The sequence below is a fragment of the Sus scrofa genome, chromosome 13 (genome assembly GCF_054392235.1).
Source record: "Sus scrofa isolate SSC_HxYL_T2T_F1_AM1 chromosome 13, Sscrofa_HxYL_maternal_Yorkshire_Landrace_v2.0, whole genome shotgun sequence".
Lineage (NCBI taxonomy): Eukaryota > Metazoa > Chordata > Mammalia > Artiodactyla > Suidae > Sus > Sus scrofa.
In genome coordinates, this window is record NC_139395.1 from 194,601,386 (window position 1) to 194,620,096 (window position 18,711).

Consider the following 18,711-nt stretch of genomic DNA (forward strand, 5'->3'; position numbering starts at 1 on the left):
GAAAATGTAAGAGTTTGCATGGGGTGAGAATGATTTTAATACTCACAAAATCTTTAATTTTCTTATTTTATAATTACTGTTATTAATATCTAAAGGTCTGATATTTTAATTTGGTCAACAAAGTCAGAAGCATACTTAGCAATTATATCTGAGTTTTTTCCCAGTTGAAATGTAGGTAACTTCCTAACTACTAATCAGAACAATAATCTAAGAAAATCTACCATATAAATTTATAGTCTAAACTATGACATTGAAATGAAGTAAAATGATGTCAACTATGATATGACATAAAGATTAGGGCCCTAGACTTCAGATTTCTTTGACTTTCGAGTTAAGGTACCAATACTATACATCAAAAAAAAAAATAACATGCCTATCAAGAGAATTCCAAGTGAGTAAAATATAAATGATAACTGTATATTAGTACCATTTAGGTTATGTATTTTAATTCAAAACCCAAACATTTCCAGAATTTATTTTTAGCTCACATATCCAATTGGAAAGAAACAAGAAATAATTTGAATTTCTAGCTGATATTTTCAGGTTATTCAAGTACATATTCAAAAATTTTTTAAAGGAAATTTAAAATGAAGAAAATGACCTGCTTTTGCAAAATCTCTACAGCAAACTACTCATTGTGAATTTCAAATTTGCTGCTCTTCTTACTACCATAAAATAGGACAAGTAGTTCTACTTTATTACCATAAAGTAATAAATTTATTACTAAAATTAGTAAACTTTATTACCATAAACCAGTACACCAGGATTATAAAGTTCTACTTCATTAACATAAACTTGTTTTGGCTTTTCTTTCGCTTTAGCATAATAGGACACACAAAAAGAGAAAGTCGTAGTATACGTTCACATTTTTTGTTTTGCAATTGACAATTTACCTACATAAAAATTTTTCTCAGAAGTAGTGTTATTTAAACAAGTGAAATTAAAATAAGATGTTTATTAAATCATGATTTTAAAATACTGAACTAATTTCTTGATTACTAAATTATTTTAATTTTATCTTGAATATTTACATTTGTTTTGTATTTATATCTCCTTGTAAAAGATTTTCTATTTACTAATCATCTGGAAAGTAAAATAAAATACAGAATATGTAATTTACCAAACACACAAATACAATACACACAAACTTTATAATAATCTGATATAGTTAGTACCCAGTCATAGTATTTTTATATCATATCATAGCATTCCTTATTACAGAATACAGACCATACTGATTATACACAATTTTTTAAGATAAATCAAATTATTAGTTCTTACCAGATCCCGCCCAGCACATCAAAGAGAGAAAAATGTATATTCTCATTTGGAATCTGATAAAAGTAAAAGAAACACTCAGATTCACAACAAAAGAAATTCTGAAATTCATTAGGGTTTCTCTTTGGTAAAATTGTCACAGACTGCTAGGTTTTAATGGAAAATATCCCTGGCTTTTTTGCTCCTCCCTGTTTATGAAAAGGTGAGGTTGTCTGTTTTCTCCCATTCAACTTGTGGTTGTGAGAAGGATTTTTAAGTTAAAGACTGTAATAAGTCAAAACATTCAGCTACACAGTTGGATTTAAGGGAAAGGAAAAGCTAATTATATCTTTCTTTATTCCTCTTAACCTCAGGGTTTTAGAAGTGGTCAGGAAGAATATGTTTGTTGAAAGCCTAAAGCAAATGTGATGTTAGAAAATGCTAAAAATGACAAGAGTCAGAAAAAGTTGTGGTATATGTTCATTTTGATTACAAACTAAGTTACCTTTTTATACCCTAAAATGAATAATAAAAATCCATATCTATCAAGTTGCCAAATATAAAATATGACCTTTTTATATTTGTCATTTTGCAACCTAAATTTAGTGGCTATTTTAAAATTCAAAATGCTAGCCTGTCTCTTGAGATCTACAACTTGAAAATAAAAATAATATATATGTTTTTAATATAACAAATGTAAAATTATTACAGGATTTCTTTTCACATGTTTATTTAATTTCTCCCTTATTTTCCTCCCAGCAGTAGACTTTAGTAGGCGAGGAAAATAGAGAATTTCTATTCCCTATGTACATGCATCATGTTTAAACATTAAACTTGGGTTTTTTGGGAAAATCAAGTCTCTGTAAATTTCCAGAGATACTTTAAGCATGGACATGTTTAATTTACATCATTAATCAATAGAAATTATTCTGAGGTCTGAGGAGGTGTTTCAGAGGAACTGCAAACAAAATGCAGTATTCCTTTAAAAATCATGAAAAATTTAACTCCTCATGAGACCTCATCATTAGTTTGACCTGTTTAATCTCTGGAAATTTTACATGAGACTTCAGTTTTAAAAGGGTGCCACCACTATAATTTGACTGGAGACCAACAAATAACCTAGGTCCTTTCACACCATTTCGCTGTAACAACTGCACTTTTCTAACAAAGATATACATAAACCACATTATTTCAGAATGCAGGAAGAAGGTAGTTTAATTGTCATTCATCTTAAGAGAAATTCTTAAGTTTATAATCAAATTAAAAGATGTCTTTTCTATTTAATATGTAACTTTCCTTTTGCTTTTGATGTGGCACTGCAATATGAATCTACCATTCTAAAGAGCTCATATTGAAAATATCAGGCTGGCATTTAAGACAATGCAATATATGCCCGTTTCAAAATATAAAATTATATTTCATTTTCACATTTTAAAATTACTGTCAATAGTGAGAAAGTTGAGATTGTTAATGTTCATTGAATTAAATAGCAAAATACTGAGGAATGATGAAATATTATCTAAAATGCTTAGAGTTTAGCAAGACAATATTTAGGTACTATTTAGTTCATGGATATAAAAATGATTTTAAGAATCTTTACAGATATGCATACAGTATAAACCACATTAGAAAAGTGAAAATGAGGATGATGATGATGAAGATACAAAATTGATGGAGCCTCTGTACTAGGCATGCTTCTAGGCTCCTTCAAGTAATTATAGTAGATAGTTAAGTAGTGTTTATTAAGATGGGGGAGTCATTTTTGGTCTGAATGTATTTTGGCACACTCTTTTTGCATAATGAAGCAATACGTGTCAAAATGTTTAGTGATCTTATTCTTTGGTTCTGCAACTAAAAATGTAAGATACTTTTCTACTGAAATAGTAACACGTGCACAGAGGTATATGAGCAAGGACACTCATCTCAGAATTTTCCTAACAGCCAACTATGGAAACAATGTAAATGTCTAACAGTGGGAGATTTGTCTAGTTACATACATACTGTGAATTAATGTTTATTGGTGTAGAAAACCTCCACTACATGGTTTTAGGGGATAAAAGGCAAGCTAAAAAGAAAATATGTATAGTGAAGTTTATTTTCCTAAAATATCTTTTATGTATATATGCATAAATCAAAATTAAGAAGGTTTTCCTCCAAAATATTTATCTCCACATGGTAGACTCATTGGTGATTTTCACACTCTTAGTTATCTCTTTAAATATTACATTTCTTTATAATAAATATCTAATATTAGTAAAACAACCCATACTTGAGACATACAGATAGGAAAATAAGAATAAAGACAAAATGAGGGTAAGGAAAAAAATGAAGACAAAAGTGAGATCAATTTTTAAAAAGTATCCATCACATTCCCTTACCATTAATTTCCCAAGTTTCTTCATTCATTCATTCATTTATGTGTTCATTCATTTATGCACTTTCATTAAACATCTACTGATTTCCACGCATAACTTAATTGCTGGACATACAAAGTAGAGACCTTCATCTAGTCAAACTGTATTAATTCAACAACTATTAGTGATATATCTATAAGAATGTCAAGGATTGTTCTAAGTACCAAAGAATATTTACCCTTATAGTGCTTCACAATGAGAAGGGTTTGGAAAAGATGTAACTAGGAAACTATGGAACCACACAGGTGGGGCAGCCAGCTAATCTACAGTGCAGAATTTGGGGAAGCTGTCCAGAAGATACTGCCTGGGCTAAATTACAGAAGAGAATAAGCCACCTGGGCAAAGAATGAGAGAAAGGAACTCTGGACTGCTAGTTTTATATCTATCTATCTATCTATACAGAGACATTTTCATTTTTGATGTCTTCATATAGTTAGGGGTATAAGACATACTGATATGTTTGTAGAAAGGCTAATTTCTTATAGTTTTCCATGCATTTAACCTGTTAAACCTTTTACATGACTAATAGCCCAGGAAATTCCGGGAGTAGAGTGATCTCTTTTTTAGCTAGGTATAGGCTCATTTATAAAATGTTTAGGTTTATCACTATGCATTCACTTAATTTGAATTAGGAAATACACTAAGCTTACATTGGAAAAAATATATAGAGAGCAAGAGATCAAATTCTGAACAAATAGCCAGTTGCATGAGCAGACTTGCAGAGCTTACAATACTAAAACATTACTCTAGATTTACATGTACCATAAACTTGTATACTACCAAAAGAAAAGAGAATGTGACAAGAACACCAAAATCATACACTTTGTAGAAAAAGAATGATGCAAACTTCAGTGCAGCAAGAAAAAATGATCATGGCATATTTGCACTGCCTATTTTAAAGTGAAACCTAAAGTTACAGCTCCCAAATAAACAGTGTCTGAGGGAAAGTTAAAGAGAAAATATCTTGGTTTGAATAAGATTTATGGGGCAAATGAATTTTTAAAAATTCAATACATCTACACATAATAGAGATCTGCAAGTATCTATTCATTTAATCATCATATCATTTCATCATTATCATTTACCATTTGATCATTATATGCCTATAATGTGCAAGTTTTCTCAACTCCTTCCTGCCCTACTATGACAATGTTGATGGCAGAGGAAAGAGAAAAAAATGGAGACAGGACTTATAGACAAATTATATATAACTGAAGGTGGCCACTGAAGATACAGGCACATGGTTTTGTATTTATATGTTGAAAAAGTCTGTTCCTACCATTATGCGCTAAGATTTAGGAGAGCAGATCTTTATGTTTACCTTTGTTTCCCAAGGATTAGAAACCGCGCCAGACACTCAGAAAATATCTATGAACTGAACTAATCATATTAGACCAATCTATTCCTTAAGAATTCCAAAAAAATGAAACTACTGATTTAAAGTCATAAAATTAAGTAATGTCAGAGTTCAGTTAGAAACCAGGATTCCAAAGATACATCCCTTTTCATTAGAAAAGATGATTTCTGTGGTCCAGTAACCATGTAAAAGCATGGCTTTTCAATTCAAAATGGATTACCACCACATCTAAGTAAAGGCCAAACAGTCCTGATTGCTTGCATGGTATTTACAGGATGATTTCACGGTTCTAAAATAGACTTGTGGTATCAGAAAGAAAGCCAAATTAATAGTTGACAATTTATCAACGTGTTGAGAGTCTAAATTTTCTTCCTCTTTTCTTTTAATTACATTTATTGTTTTGAGTATTTTTTTTTTTTACATCCTTCTTAAGTAAGAACTAATTCTTCACCCTGGTCCACAGTTTAAACTGATACAAAATACAAACATCAGATCCTACTACAATCACCCAGCAGCCATCCTCAAGGATTCTGGCTACAGCAACAAAATTTGCTATATTTTTTCCAGTATTCCTTGGTATAGGATGTCTTTTCAAGTTCAAAAGCCTTCTGTAAGCCACCTAAAACCTCTGGGTCCATTTTCAAGGATAACTAGGGAGCTCTTCCTGGGTAAATGAACTTTAATTTTAGCGCTCTACTGAATCCGCATTCATGCATGAATACATTCATTCTTTCAAAATGTATTTTATGAAGAATATAATTTGTAAACCCTAGTGATTTATTCATTTACTCTTTAGGAACAAATTGTCTTCTGCTATTCACCGTGAAGTTGTGTAAGTTGTAGTACGTCTTAAATCATCTCTTAGAGTAATTTTATTTAAACTGTTGATTGAATACGCCCCAAATCAATTAATAATATTGTGCCCGGGAAAATGAAGAACCCTCCACAGGCAAGACGTACAGGTCCCCTGCACACTAATCTCGTTCGCACTCACTCTCCCAAGTCCCAGCCGGATTCGGGGCGTGGCGGGGGCGCGGAGGACGGTTACCGCGGGGTGCTGGGGGCGTGGCGCCGCAGCCACGCTCCGCTCGGGGCGCGCTTACTCGGTCGCCGGCCCAGCTGGCAAGGAGAGGGGGCGTGGTCTCGGGGCCTCCTCCATCCTTGGGCCGAGACGAAGGGATGTTCTCTGCTCAGGAGGAAGCCGACAGGACGGTGTTTGTGGGAAACTTAGAGGCTCGAGTGCGGGAAGAGATTCTGTACGAGCTGTTCCTTCAGGTACTGTCGGTCTGGATGGGGTGGTGGAGGGGCGGGGCATGTCGAGCCGGAAGCTCAGCCGGAGGGGCGGGGAGCACCTGCACGCCCGAACCCGGCCCCCTCCCTCCCCATCCTGTGCCCCTGTTTTAATTTAGTTCCGCTTTGGCGCACCTGTCTCCAGGTTAGCAGCTGAATGCTGAAGTGACAAAGAGTGCTCCGCATCCCCATCCCCATTTCATTGCCACTGCAGAGTCCTCGGTGAGCAGTGGCTGGGTTCCCCCCCAACCTCCCAGCCCTGAGTAAGAGCTTCACAGAGGCTGTCTGGGCCCTTGGGTGTGCTCAGGCAAAACAGAAAACAGCCCTGTCACTGCCTTCCTTGAGGTAATAAGAACCCTCATACCTTATATATTGGGAAATGAGAGCAAAAGATTTAATAACACGTTTCCATATACATTACTTATTCCCTCAAGCTCTTTTATACAGAGGGTGTTTTTACTCCTGAATAGTAAATGAGATTTGAGACGATTTAGGCAGCCAAGTCGTGACTGTGACCGATTGATGCCCTGGCCAATTTCCTGTATTTCATACCAAGATGAACTTCTGAAAACTTTTTGAGACTTGGTATCTCCAGGATTAAGCCTCCTGTTTCCTATAAGCACTCACCTACTGTATGCTCATAAGTCTCACTTGCTAAAGAAATCCTCATCCAGCCTTTCATTTAATCGTTTTATGATCCAGAATTACATGACAAACAGGTGCTCGGCATACAAATTTAAGAGATAGCCTTTGGTCTTTCTAAAAGGAAACATTTAAAATTAATTATCATGATTTAAGATAATCTGCACAAAAGAGGAACAAATAGTATAGCAGGGTTGTTTAGAGTGGGAACTCTGATGTCAGCAATGTGACTTTAGCCAGGTAAGGGAATTGCTCAGTGCTTCAGTTCCCTTAGAAGTCAATGAGGGTAATAGTATCTACAATATGATGTGGTGTGATGATTGAATAAATTAGTCCAGTTAGAACTGAACCTGAAGCTGAAGTGAAACTTACTTCAGCTGCTACTAAAAGTACTACAATTACTATTAATAATACTTCTAACACTAACACTAACAGAAATCAAGAGTGACTTCCCATTATCAGAATGAGGGCAAGTTCCGAGGGAGACAATAGCAAAATTATATCTCAGAGGCTAAGTTTGAGTACTAGAGGTGAAAGGGCTTCTTTATGTAGTTTTTGAAAGGCTCTATCTTTGTCTCTGAACTAAAGCACTGGTCTATTAATTATAGACACACAGTTTGATAGAATTTCCTGCAGAAACACAAAACATTTAAAGCTTTTATGCTTATTCTTCTAACATGCCATCGTTTTAAACTTGCCCTTTTAAATATACCCTAATACTTGTCTTTTTCTATAGTTATTTTTTTCTCTCAGTACCATTTGAAACTCAATTCTCTAAAAAAAAAATAAAAAGAGAAAGAAAAGAAAGAAAGAAGGAAGGGAGGGAAGGAGGGAAAAAGGGAGAGAGAAAGAAAACTTTACAGTTCTTTTTCTCCAGAAAGTTTCTTTTATGTTGAGTCAACAAAAACCAAAAAAAAAAGGGGTGGGGACTGGTGAGGGGGCAGTGGGATAAGCATGAAGTTCCACATGCACATATATTATTTCTCCTCAGTAGGGACTGGATCTATGGCAGTTTTATGGATCTAATACATATATATATATATATATGTATATATAATTTATACCTAAACAAAATGTTCATCTCTTCTAACAGATCAGGCAACCAAACATATGTCTTTATTTTTGCCCAAGTTCTTTGTTTTCTGGAAGGATTTGCCAAACCGAGTTATCTATTAGAATGGCTTCAACTCAACAGAATTTAGCAAATCTAGACAACTGACAACACTGTTTGTGTGTTTCATTCTGGTTTAAAGAGACTAAACAATTATGATGCAATTATTGCTACGGACAATAATCCTTGTTGAACTTTATCTTTAAAAATGCTCAGGCATATCTTTCAATTTTTAAAATTCAAAGCATATAAGCATATTCTATCCATTTCACATATTTAATATCAGTAGTGGAAAAGTGGTAATGAGGAGTTCCCTGGTTGCTCAGCAGGTTAAGTATCTGGCATTGCCACTGCTGTGGCTTGGGTCACTACTGTGGCATGAGTTTAGTCCCTGGCCTGGGAACTTCTATGTGGCCAAAAAACAAAAAGATTTAAAAAAAGAAGAAAAGTACTGATTAAAGGCAGCTTGTTTTGTTACTGCATATTTATCCTCTTACTGATTTCTTTCAAATTTCTGATGATCCTTTGAAGAGCGAAAATCAGGTTTAATATCTTTGTACTTTTAACCAAGAAATACTGAAGTAGAGATTTCAAGGGGAAAGATAATGAATTCAGTTTCAGTCTATTGAGTTTGAAGTACAGCCACATGGAGGTCTCTAGGATACTGTCTCCATGAAAGAGGCATGAGTGGGAAAAATAGATTTGTTGATGAGGTATTCTTGAAGCCAGAAGGGAGGATGAGCTACTCCCTGGCAAAGCAGAGAATAAAAATGAAAGATTGAATCTTAAAATAGAGCATCATTTTAAAGATGAAAACTAACATTTTTCTTTAGATTAAAAGCATTTTTTTTTTTTTTAATGGCCATACCTGAAGCATATGGAAGATCCTGGGCCAGGGATTGAATCTGAGCACAGCTGCAACAGCATTGAATCCTTTAACCTGCTGGCCTGGGAGTTCCCTTTGAGGCTCAGCAGTTTAAGAACCCAGTAGTGTCCCTGAGGGTGTGGCCCTAACTTCACTCAGTGGGTTAAGGATCTGGTGTTGCTGCAAGCTGAGGGATAGGTTGCAGATGCAGCTTGGATCCCAAGTTGCTGTGGCTGTGGCATAGGCCTTCAGCTGCAGCTCTGATTCAACCCCTAGACGGGAGTTACATATGTCACAGGTACAGCTCTAAAAAGAAAAAAACAAAACAGAGAAAAGCACAATGAAAAAGTATGAGCTATTTGCCATTAAATCTTAGCTGTTTATAAGTCTTGTTGAGTACTTCCTCTTATCATTATCATCGTGGAGATGTAACTTTCTTTAATTGTAATTAACACTTTTTTTATAATATTTGGCTCTGCTTTTTTACTCTATATTGGTAAGTATAGGTTTTACTACCAATAAAATCTGAATATTTTCAATTTATTTTATTCTATTTTAATATTACACCATGGAATAATTTTCTCCCATTGTTGGATTTAATTTTTCATTCATGTACCTACTTAAAAGCTTTAAACATTTTTAAAAAGTTGTTCCTTTAGGGAATATTGACCAAATAGAATTACCAAATCAAAATACAGTTTCTGTATAGATCAAAAATTTAGTTTCTCATGTAAAAAATTTTAATCTTGTCAGAAAAAAAATAGGCTTTGATGTGATGTTACCAGTTTATGATAACAAACAGTGGGTTTGTCATTTCAATTTATTTGTGAGTTGTGCACTGTTAATATGTATGTAGACAAAGTAGTACTTTAATCTTAGATTTAAATGCTGTCTAAATTATTTTGTTAAGCCTAACATAAGGGTAACATCTTTCTTTTTAAGGTTTGGAACCATTACCTAAAATTTCCTTTTTTTTTTTTTTTTTCTTTTTCTTTTTTGTCTTTCTAGGGCGTACCCTCAGCATATGGATGTTCCCAGGCTAGGGGTCAAATTGGAGCTATAGCCACTGGCTTATACCACAGCCACAACAACGCCTGATCCGAGCCACATCTGCAGCCTATACCGTAGCTCACAGCAACACTGGATCCTTAACCCACTGAACCAGGCCAGGGATTGAACCAGCATCCTCATAGATGCTAGTCAATTCGTTTCCGCTGAGCCATGACAGGAACTCCTAAAATTTCACGATCTTAACATCATAAATGTTTTTTTGTGAGCTAGAAAATACCAAGAAAGTGTAATGAAATATGATATTTATTGTTAGGAAAATATATCATTAACAGAACTGCATAACACTGTTATTGCTAACAGATTTATTTTAGTCTGAAGTTGAATATACTTGATTTTTTGAGTGAAAAAAATCTCTAGATTTATGAGAAAATAATGTTTAAGTTTCTTACAGGCTGGACCATTAACCAAAGTGACTATATGCAAAGACAGAGATGGAAATCCAAAGTCTTTTGGATTTGTCTGCTTTAAACACCCAGAATCGGTATCTTATGCCATAGCTTTGCTGAACGGAATTCGTTTATATGGAAGACCAATTAATGTGCAGTATCGATTTGGTAGGTTCTGTCACTGATGAATCTTCCAAGTGGGTTTTATTGGTGGCAGTGTTTCCAGAGGTGTAAATACTTTGTTTTCTGTGTAGCCTAAGACCAAAAATGTGCCCCAGTGTTCTCTTAAATTTTCTCAGAACACAGGTAGATATTATAATGTTATGTAATTGATTAATATTACCAATTACGTTGCCAACTCTATAGCCCCTTTTCTATATTAAAATTTAAAATGTTCTATCTTATTATCATCCAGCAAATAGCTATGTAATTGCTATTGGCTATAAAAAATTAAACCAATTCAAATGAACTGGAGACACACAACTCTAGCTTTTATCCAACAAGCCTATTTGCTGATCTTCTTGTCAATGCTAATGCATGGTATCACATATCTACTGTTTGGAAGATAGGATGGGTACCTTAGTCCTTCTTCTAGGTTTTCATGCTGTTTATATTGCCCTGGATCTGATCCCCTGTAAAAGCAGCTGGCCAAAGGCTGGCCCTCAGTAACCATGGAGGAAACTCTCCTGACATGATTGACCTCAAAAGCCTCCTCCTGCATACATGTCAAGAACTGATCATCTTTGATTAGATGCTCAGAGAACTTTGTACTATTATTCTAGCCCTTTCATAGTTTCAGGGACTGATAGAGGCAGTGCTTATGCTTATGTTGCAGTGCCTCCAGTGTTTATGTTGCCTCCCTTCCCAAATGATTTAGGCCTAATGATGTATCCCTTGTTTATTTTGTTCTCATTCCTCTTACTAATAAATAAATAAGAATTAGAATAAGAAAACAATGCTTTATTGCAAAGGAAAAATGCAACTTTGTGTTCATTTTATTTTATCTTTGCAAAGATAATTGGCTGCATGGTGCTCTCAAGTATTGTCCGATTAATGCATACAGTCTGGTAAAATGGGACAGACCGTATCATGTTCTGACATGTCCCCAAACCAGCTGCTGAGCATCCTTTGTCAGGTTGCATTCACTTTTGTCAGTACAATTTAGAGAATGCATGCCTTCTACATAGGAGGTAAATAATACTGATTATTTGCCAGTTTTAGTTTCAGGTGTGTCTCTGACTTTTTTTAGTTTACAGGTGTGTAGAACCAAACAGTATCATGTATCTTACATGGTCCCATGTCAATATAATTCTTCTCTACAGCCATTGCTTTGGACAAAGTCTAGTTATAATTCACTCATTTATAGTTACATAAACAACCTGTAAATTTTACTTGGGATATTAAAGACATCTTCATGTATCTTATATGGAGTTTTAGAAAATGATTTAGTGTTAGAACTCTAAAAAATGGTACCATGAAGTAACCTAATAATTCTGTTTCTTTTGAAGGGAGTTCTCGCTCTTGCGAACCAGCCAACCAAAGTTTTGAAAGCTGTGTTAAGATAAATTCACACAGCTACAGGTAATTAAAGGTATTTTTTCATAAAGGTAAAACAAATTATGCCAGGGACATTTTTTGATGTATTTTAAACTATTGTAAAACCATGCTGTTTAGACATAGCATAAAATTAAGGAATTTTTTTTTTTCCTGGAACTGTGAAAAGTGATAGAAAATATTTTCATTTAAAGTTCAGTCAGGAGTTCCCTCTGCGGCATAGTACATTAAGGATCCCGAGTCACTGCAGCTGTAGTGTAGGTTGCAGCTATGGGGCTTAGATCTGATCCCTGGCCTGGGAATTTCTGTATGCCACAAGTGTGGCAAAAAAAAAAAAAAAAAAAATCTAGTCGATATTTTCAGCAATAGGTGGGAGAGATTTATATTTGTAGTGTTCTTTAATATGTACTTTTCATAACTGTTAAATCTTAAAGCATCTAAATTCTCATTGTGTGGTTCATAGAGATACTATTATCCATATCATATTTTATACTTGAATAAATACAGAGATGCAAAAGTGAACTAATTTCCAAGGTTACTAAGAGAAAAAATGATAGTCGCTAGGCTTGAAATTAAGCCTTCTGACATTAAGCCACTCTACTATTTATCTTACTGCTTTGTTGTTTGTTGTTTTTTATTTTTTGTTTTTTTTTTAGAATTTCTCTATGGTAACTTTCAAAATATTTTCAAATTTTGTGTAGGCTGATTTGGTACAACAGTGCCTCCAAGGACACTGTCAGTTCAGCTATCCCCAGAGGTCATGGAGCAGAAAGTCTCCCACACCAAATTAAGATGCTCAAATTATACCATTTATTAAACCAATTTAAAAGATAACAGTGAAAAGCAAAAGGAAAGATATTGGCTAGTGAAAACCAAAAAGAAAGAGACTGGCTAGATTAGCTTACATAGGATAGGGCACAAGTGGGCAGAAGGACCATACTAGCTGGGTTCTGATTACACTAATATTCATATGACTTGCTTGGCTTTCTTTATGTCTGTGTTCTTTGTCTTTATACAACCATAACATTAATGAATATTTTCCTGTCAGAGAGCCAAAGGTGACTCTAAATACTGAGATTTTAGTATGTAGTCATTAATAAGACTTGAGATACTGCTAGGTTACTACGTTATCAGTGTAATGTAATGTATGCTATATATAATATGTATATACCACACATACAGTAACATATGTAATAACTGCATGTTTAAATTTATCTTATTGAGCTCTCATAGAAAAGCTGTTTTTATTTTTAAATATGAAGAGCTATCCTATTTGTAAAGAATAAAAGACATATGTGCCTGGGAATTTTAACTTTGTATTACTTCTTTTACCTCTCCCAAGAAATGAAGAAGTTATGGGCAGATCTTCCTTTCCCATGCAGTTATTTCCAACTAATAGTGCAGCTTTACCTCAAGAATATTTTTTCTTTCAGCATATGGTAAGTTTCATATGCCTTTGATTCAATATATAACATGATACAAAGAATATGAAAACTTCGTAGAAACCACGTTGCTCAAATCTAGACCTAGACCGAAGGCAGAAGCTGCCCTGAGCACTGTGCCCCAGGGGTGGTCTGCTCTGACACCATCATCTGAAATCCCACACCTAGTTCCTTGGCACACAGCCAGCGTATCAACAGAAAGGGCTCAGATGGTCATGTTGATGCACTGCGGCCCAGGTAGAATGGGAGTATAGAGTTCTCATTGAAATAACTGTTTTACAAGATTTTTTACAATTGAATAATTTCATTTAATGAAGCATTTTATATAATATAATCATCCATTACAAATTCATTGCTTTTGGACATGATTTTTTAAAAAAATGAATTTCCTCTCTTAACTAAAGGCAAAGATTCTCTCTTGGTAGAGTAAACTACATTATTTTCAAAGACTCAGAAATATGGTTCTGGAATTTATATCATAACAATGACCTTTCTTGTTAAAGGGGAACATAGGAGATTTTTTTTCTTTCTTCTAACTACCCATTTTATACATAATAAAATTGAGGTTCAGGGATATTAACCAACAAGCCCAAGATTATATAACTTATTAGGGACAGTTGTTGAGACCAGAATACAGGTATTCTGATTCACAGGGTGTGATTTTTTTCAAACCTCCAGTATATATGTAAGCCTCACATTTTTCATATAACCACTTTCACTTTATAACCAAAAGCAAAAGTGATAATTTAACTTTTGGAAAAACTTTTCTCAGTGAGATAATTAGTAAACAGCTAGTTCTTATCTAAAGCTGTCAATATTTTCTTTGTGGCATTTTTTCACCTTTGATGAGGTGAGAAAGACACATACACACAAGCTCATGTTATCTCTATTAATCTTAAATCTAATTTGAATAATTAGAAATTTGAGTTTAAAACAAGGAAGTGTCTATCTCAACAATTGTCATCTGTGCTATACAATATGTTAGCCATTAGCCATCCATGAGGAGCTGAGTTTTTTATTTTATTTACTTTTAATTAAAATTTAAATTTAAAAACAAAAACTTGGTTCGCTTATTGCAAAACTTTTAAGTACATTTGAAAGAACCTAGGTTTGCATATCTACTTTCCAACTAAATTTTATGTGATCTAAATATGAAGTATCTACTTTCCAACTAAATTTTATGTGATCTAAATATGAAGTATTTTCAATGAAAATTTAGTATCCAAATTGACATTTGCTGTAAGTATGACACATCAGATATCAAAGACTTAGTACAAAAAAAGGAAAATATCTCACTAATAAATTTTATATTGGTTACATTATGTTGAAATTACAGTAGTTTGGATATTTGGGGATAAATAACATACACTCTTTAATTGCACTTGTTTCATTTTTATTTTCATATTGTTTCATTTTTATTTTCATATTGCAACTAGAAGATTTAAACCTACATATGCAGTTTGCTTTGTATTTTTGTAGAACAGCATTAATCTCTCTGTGGTAAACTATATACTGCCTTGAATCTTTATGTTAATACCATTTAAGGAAACTACCACATCCTTACTTGGAAATGTCACTGTCCTCCTGAACTGACACATGGTTTTATTTGTTTGTAGTTATTTGTATAACAGCTGCAAACTGTTAACTTTATTATTTGTAATTCTTGGGCTCGTTTTGGTAGATGAATGTTTGTGGGCTTTTTTCCACAGCAGTGGCATGCTTACAATCCAGCACTGCAGCTTCCTTACTATGAGGTTACAGCACCGCTTCCTAACAGCACGTCGCTGTCTTCCTCACGGAATTGTGTTCCAGATCTGGAGACTGGACCCAGCTCTTACGAATGGACTCACCAACAACCGAGTGACTCTGACCCTTACCAGATGAATAAACGAAAGAGGCAAAAACAGACTAGTGATAGTGATAGTAGCACAGAAAACAATAGAGGAAATGACTATAGCCAAAAGTTCCCAAAGAGTAAGAAAAAAAGATACTAGTATTTACATTCAAATGAAATTTGTCTACACTGGTCTTAGTTCTCTTAAAAGAAAAAGAATCTGTATTCTACTAAGCGACCGATTTCATGGCTTTCTGGTCTTCTCTGAAGTATATAAAAATAAGACATCTGACTTGCTATTCAGTTTTTGTCTTGAATGACAAAAAAATGTGTTTGTGTTTATAATGGTGTTACTAACAAGAAATGCACTTTGAGTTGCTATATTTTAGTACTGATGATAAATTTGCACTAAACTGTTAATCAAAAATCACTTCCTGAGTGCTTCTGGATAAGGCACCATGCTCTCCGAGATTGCCACCTCTAGCCCTCAGCTGCAAACCAGCTGAGATTAGAAGTGGGTAGTGAATTTTCTGAAAGAAACTGATACAAATATTTAAGACTTGCATGTTTTCCATAATGAAGACATAATTAGCAGAGTTAATTTCCTTTATTACTAATACTTTATTTTTTATGTCCGAATGTGTTATCTCAGAGCCTTACTCTCATACAGGTTTATTACATAAAGTGAGGATGTACGACTGTGATACCAAAGGAATGAGGACTATCACATGGCTAGTTCTTGGTTCCTTCCCTTTTCATGTGATTGTATATAAATAGGAATACCTGCCTCTTTACTTCCCATGATTTAACTGTATTTTATGAAAATTAGTTGGCTATGTTGGTATATATTATCCACTTCTATTGCCAACTAGGTTTGAGTGAGTGTATTTGACACATTTAAATCTTGATAAGTAACAATGAATAGAATGATAATTCATTAATGTTTAATATGTATTGTTTATCATCAGATCAAGTCTCCTATTCTGGATCATTTATTTTCAGAAGATAAATACACTACATGTAAAATGAATGGTTTATTCAGATATTTTTGTTAGCTTTGTAACTCATCATAAACTAGAATGATGGAAATATTTATTTATTAAAGCTTATTGAAAGGATCATACAACTTCATTGGTAGTTAACCACTCAATTCAGTGGGAAAAGCCATATTTTGATATTTCTTTTGCATGTTGCATAGCACTTTACAGATATTTGTAATAAAAGTGTTTTTAGCAAAATGAATAAGTGAACTTAACTTCTGGTTTTAAATATGTAATGCAGTAGCATTTTAAATGTAAATATTAGTCTATTTCCATCTGATCAACATGAGAAACCAAATTCTGCTTGATGTAGCTTGATCTATATAACTTCATATTTCTGAATATTCAAATTTAAAATATTTTTCTTTTTAATTTCACGCTTTTGCAATTTAGAATCATGCCAAAGGGAAAATACTTCTACATAAATAGAAAATGTATAAATATATATTTAAACACATTAACTTCATCTCAGCCTTTTCAATTCTTATGCCTTACAGTTTTCCTTAGCACTAAATTAATTATTTCATTGTGATTGGCATTATAGGAACTATATATGTAAGAAATATCTTAGCAAGGAAGAGTGGCATGTTTTTAAGAAAATTATTTTGAAATGTTGTTACATGAACTAAAATATTAGAACTGAAAAGAACTCTTGCAACTTCTTCCATCACAGGCAAGAATTATCTGAATATCAGCTTTAGCAAGTCAACCAATTTGAACTAACCAGAAGGCAAATTTACCTATTTACATCAAAGTCTTTTGTTATTAGAAAACATAAAACATTCCTTAAAATGTTAATATCATCTACAATCCTATATGATTTTAAGTTATTGATTTTTCCAATGCTATATCATTGAGTTTAAAAGTACTTAAATTATTTGCCTTAAAAATGTTTAAATTATCTTCCCAATTTGAATTCTCCACTCTCAAACTCTATTTAAGTACACATTGTACTTCAGACCCTAGAAGCTAGGAATTTGAGAACAATCTTTTTTTTTTATTCTTATATTCACTAATTTGTTTTTAATTGAGTTGCTATATTAGGCAGTTTAAAAAAAAAAAAAGAGGAAAATTACTTAGATTTAAAGTTGGTCAACAAGATGAATGCAAAACAGACTCTTGAAATCTTTCCTGAAGTGCCACATCCTGAGCTATCGTTTCAAATGTATAGCTATTAACACAAGTACATCACCTTTGAACTCTTGCATTTAATGCAGCTATAATAAGATAAACAATAACTAATTTATTGTAACATGATTATTATGAAATTGCCAATGTAATGCTTTTAGTAACTTGTTTAAGCTTAATAAAAGAAACAGCTAAGAATTATTACCCTTTCTTTAGCACTCCCCAGGTGCAGGGACATAGTACACTGATATGTAGTCAACCTCTTCCTTTGTATGGCTAAATATAATAAACTGATGGGTGATTAGTGAGTGAGATTTCTCTCTCTTGCCACTACTTCCAAACCTGCATTCCCAGACCTTTCTCTCCTGTGCCTACTGACTATACCCAGCTGGGTGTCTCATTAGCATTGAAAATTCAACACTTTTGATTTTACCCTAATTGTTTTGTTTTTTTTTCCTCTTCAGATATGTTCTTCTTTGATCAGTTTGGGCCAGTATTCCACTATGGACCAGTTGCTGGAGGGTTTCAACAATTGTTGACCTTGCTTTAGTGACTTGACAGAGAATTGTTCAGTTGCTCAGCCCACCTGCATGCTTCAGTGATAAGGAAGCACTCTTTTTTTTTTTTTTTTTTTTTTTTCCTTTTTAGGGATGCACTTGCAGAATATGGAAGTTCCCAGACTAGGGGTCAAATTGGAGTTGTAGGTGCTGCCCTATGCCACAGCCACAGCAACACCAGATCTGAGCCACATCTGGTCTATACCTTAGCTTGCAGCAGCACTGGATCCTTAACCCACTGAGCAAGGACAGGGATCAAACCTGCATTCTCATGGGTACTAGTCAATTTGGTAATTCACTGAGCCACAACAGGAAATCCCAAGGAAGCACTCTTGATGTCAGGCACTTAGAGAAATGTAAATAGGCCCATTTATCAGGACTATGAGCAAAATGAAAGGATAGATGTTCAGCCTCATCTCCATTTAAATTTCTTTAAGGGCTGGACACATTCCCCTTCAGGGTGGATGTGGCTCCTGTCAGGTGTGGCTTCTGTAGCAATTCCCAGAGGATGGCTTGGCTGTTTGATTCCCCCATCTTCCCTCTTCCTTGGAAGTGAAGGAAGGCTGGACGAGTAGAGTTGGTCCTAGGATAACATCCTAAGGAACTGGTGGAACACCAACTGCAACCACTCAGGTCTAGTCAAAGCTCAGGACCATATTCTACCTCTATTTTCTATATTCTGCCTCTATTTTCTATTTCTATACATCCTAGTAAAGCTAGTTAAATCAGAATTGAGTCTGTCATTAATTTATTTCCCATAAGA

At 34.1% G+C, this 18,711-nt stretch overlaps 2 protein-coding genes across 7 annotated transcripts in view; one reads left to right on the plus strand and one right to left on the minus strand.

Moving 5' to 3' along the window:
- Window positions 1–9,075, minus strand: part of LIPI (lipase I) — a 54,402-nt gene extending 45,327 nt beyond the window's left edge. The window contains exon 1 of one of the 6 annotated variants that reach the window (XM_084991716.1): window positions 8,940–9,075. Coding sequence is in view for 1 of the 6 variants with exons in the window: in XM_084991711.1 (XP_084847837.1) it covers window positions 1,282–1,390 (109 nt within the window). In the remaining 5 variants the exon portion in view is untranslated. Of the gene's footprint in view, window positions 1–1,281; window positions 1,522–5,849; window positions 6,347–8,939 lie in introns of those variants that run through there. The other 5 variants (XM_084991713.1, XM_084991714.1, XM_084991712.1 and 2 more) reach the window with 5 other exon arrangements.
- On the plus strand, window positions 6,168–17,703 carry RBM11 (RNA binding motif protein 11). Its single transcript, XM_084991718.1, is given in 7 exon segments — window positions 6,168–6,331; window positions 6,334–6,423; window positions 6,426–6,463; window positions 10,399–10,561; window positions 11,902–11,974; window positions 13,290–13,386; window positions 15,099–17,703. Coding segments are annotated over 7 exon segments (870 nt in total). The 5' UTR covers window positions 6,168–6,207; the 3' UTR covers window positions 15,384–17,703.
- Window positions 17,704–18,711: the final 1,008 nt, after the last annotated feature.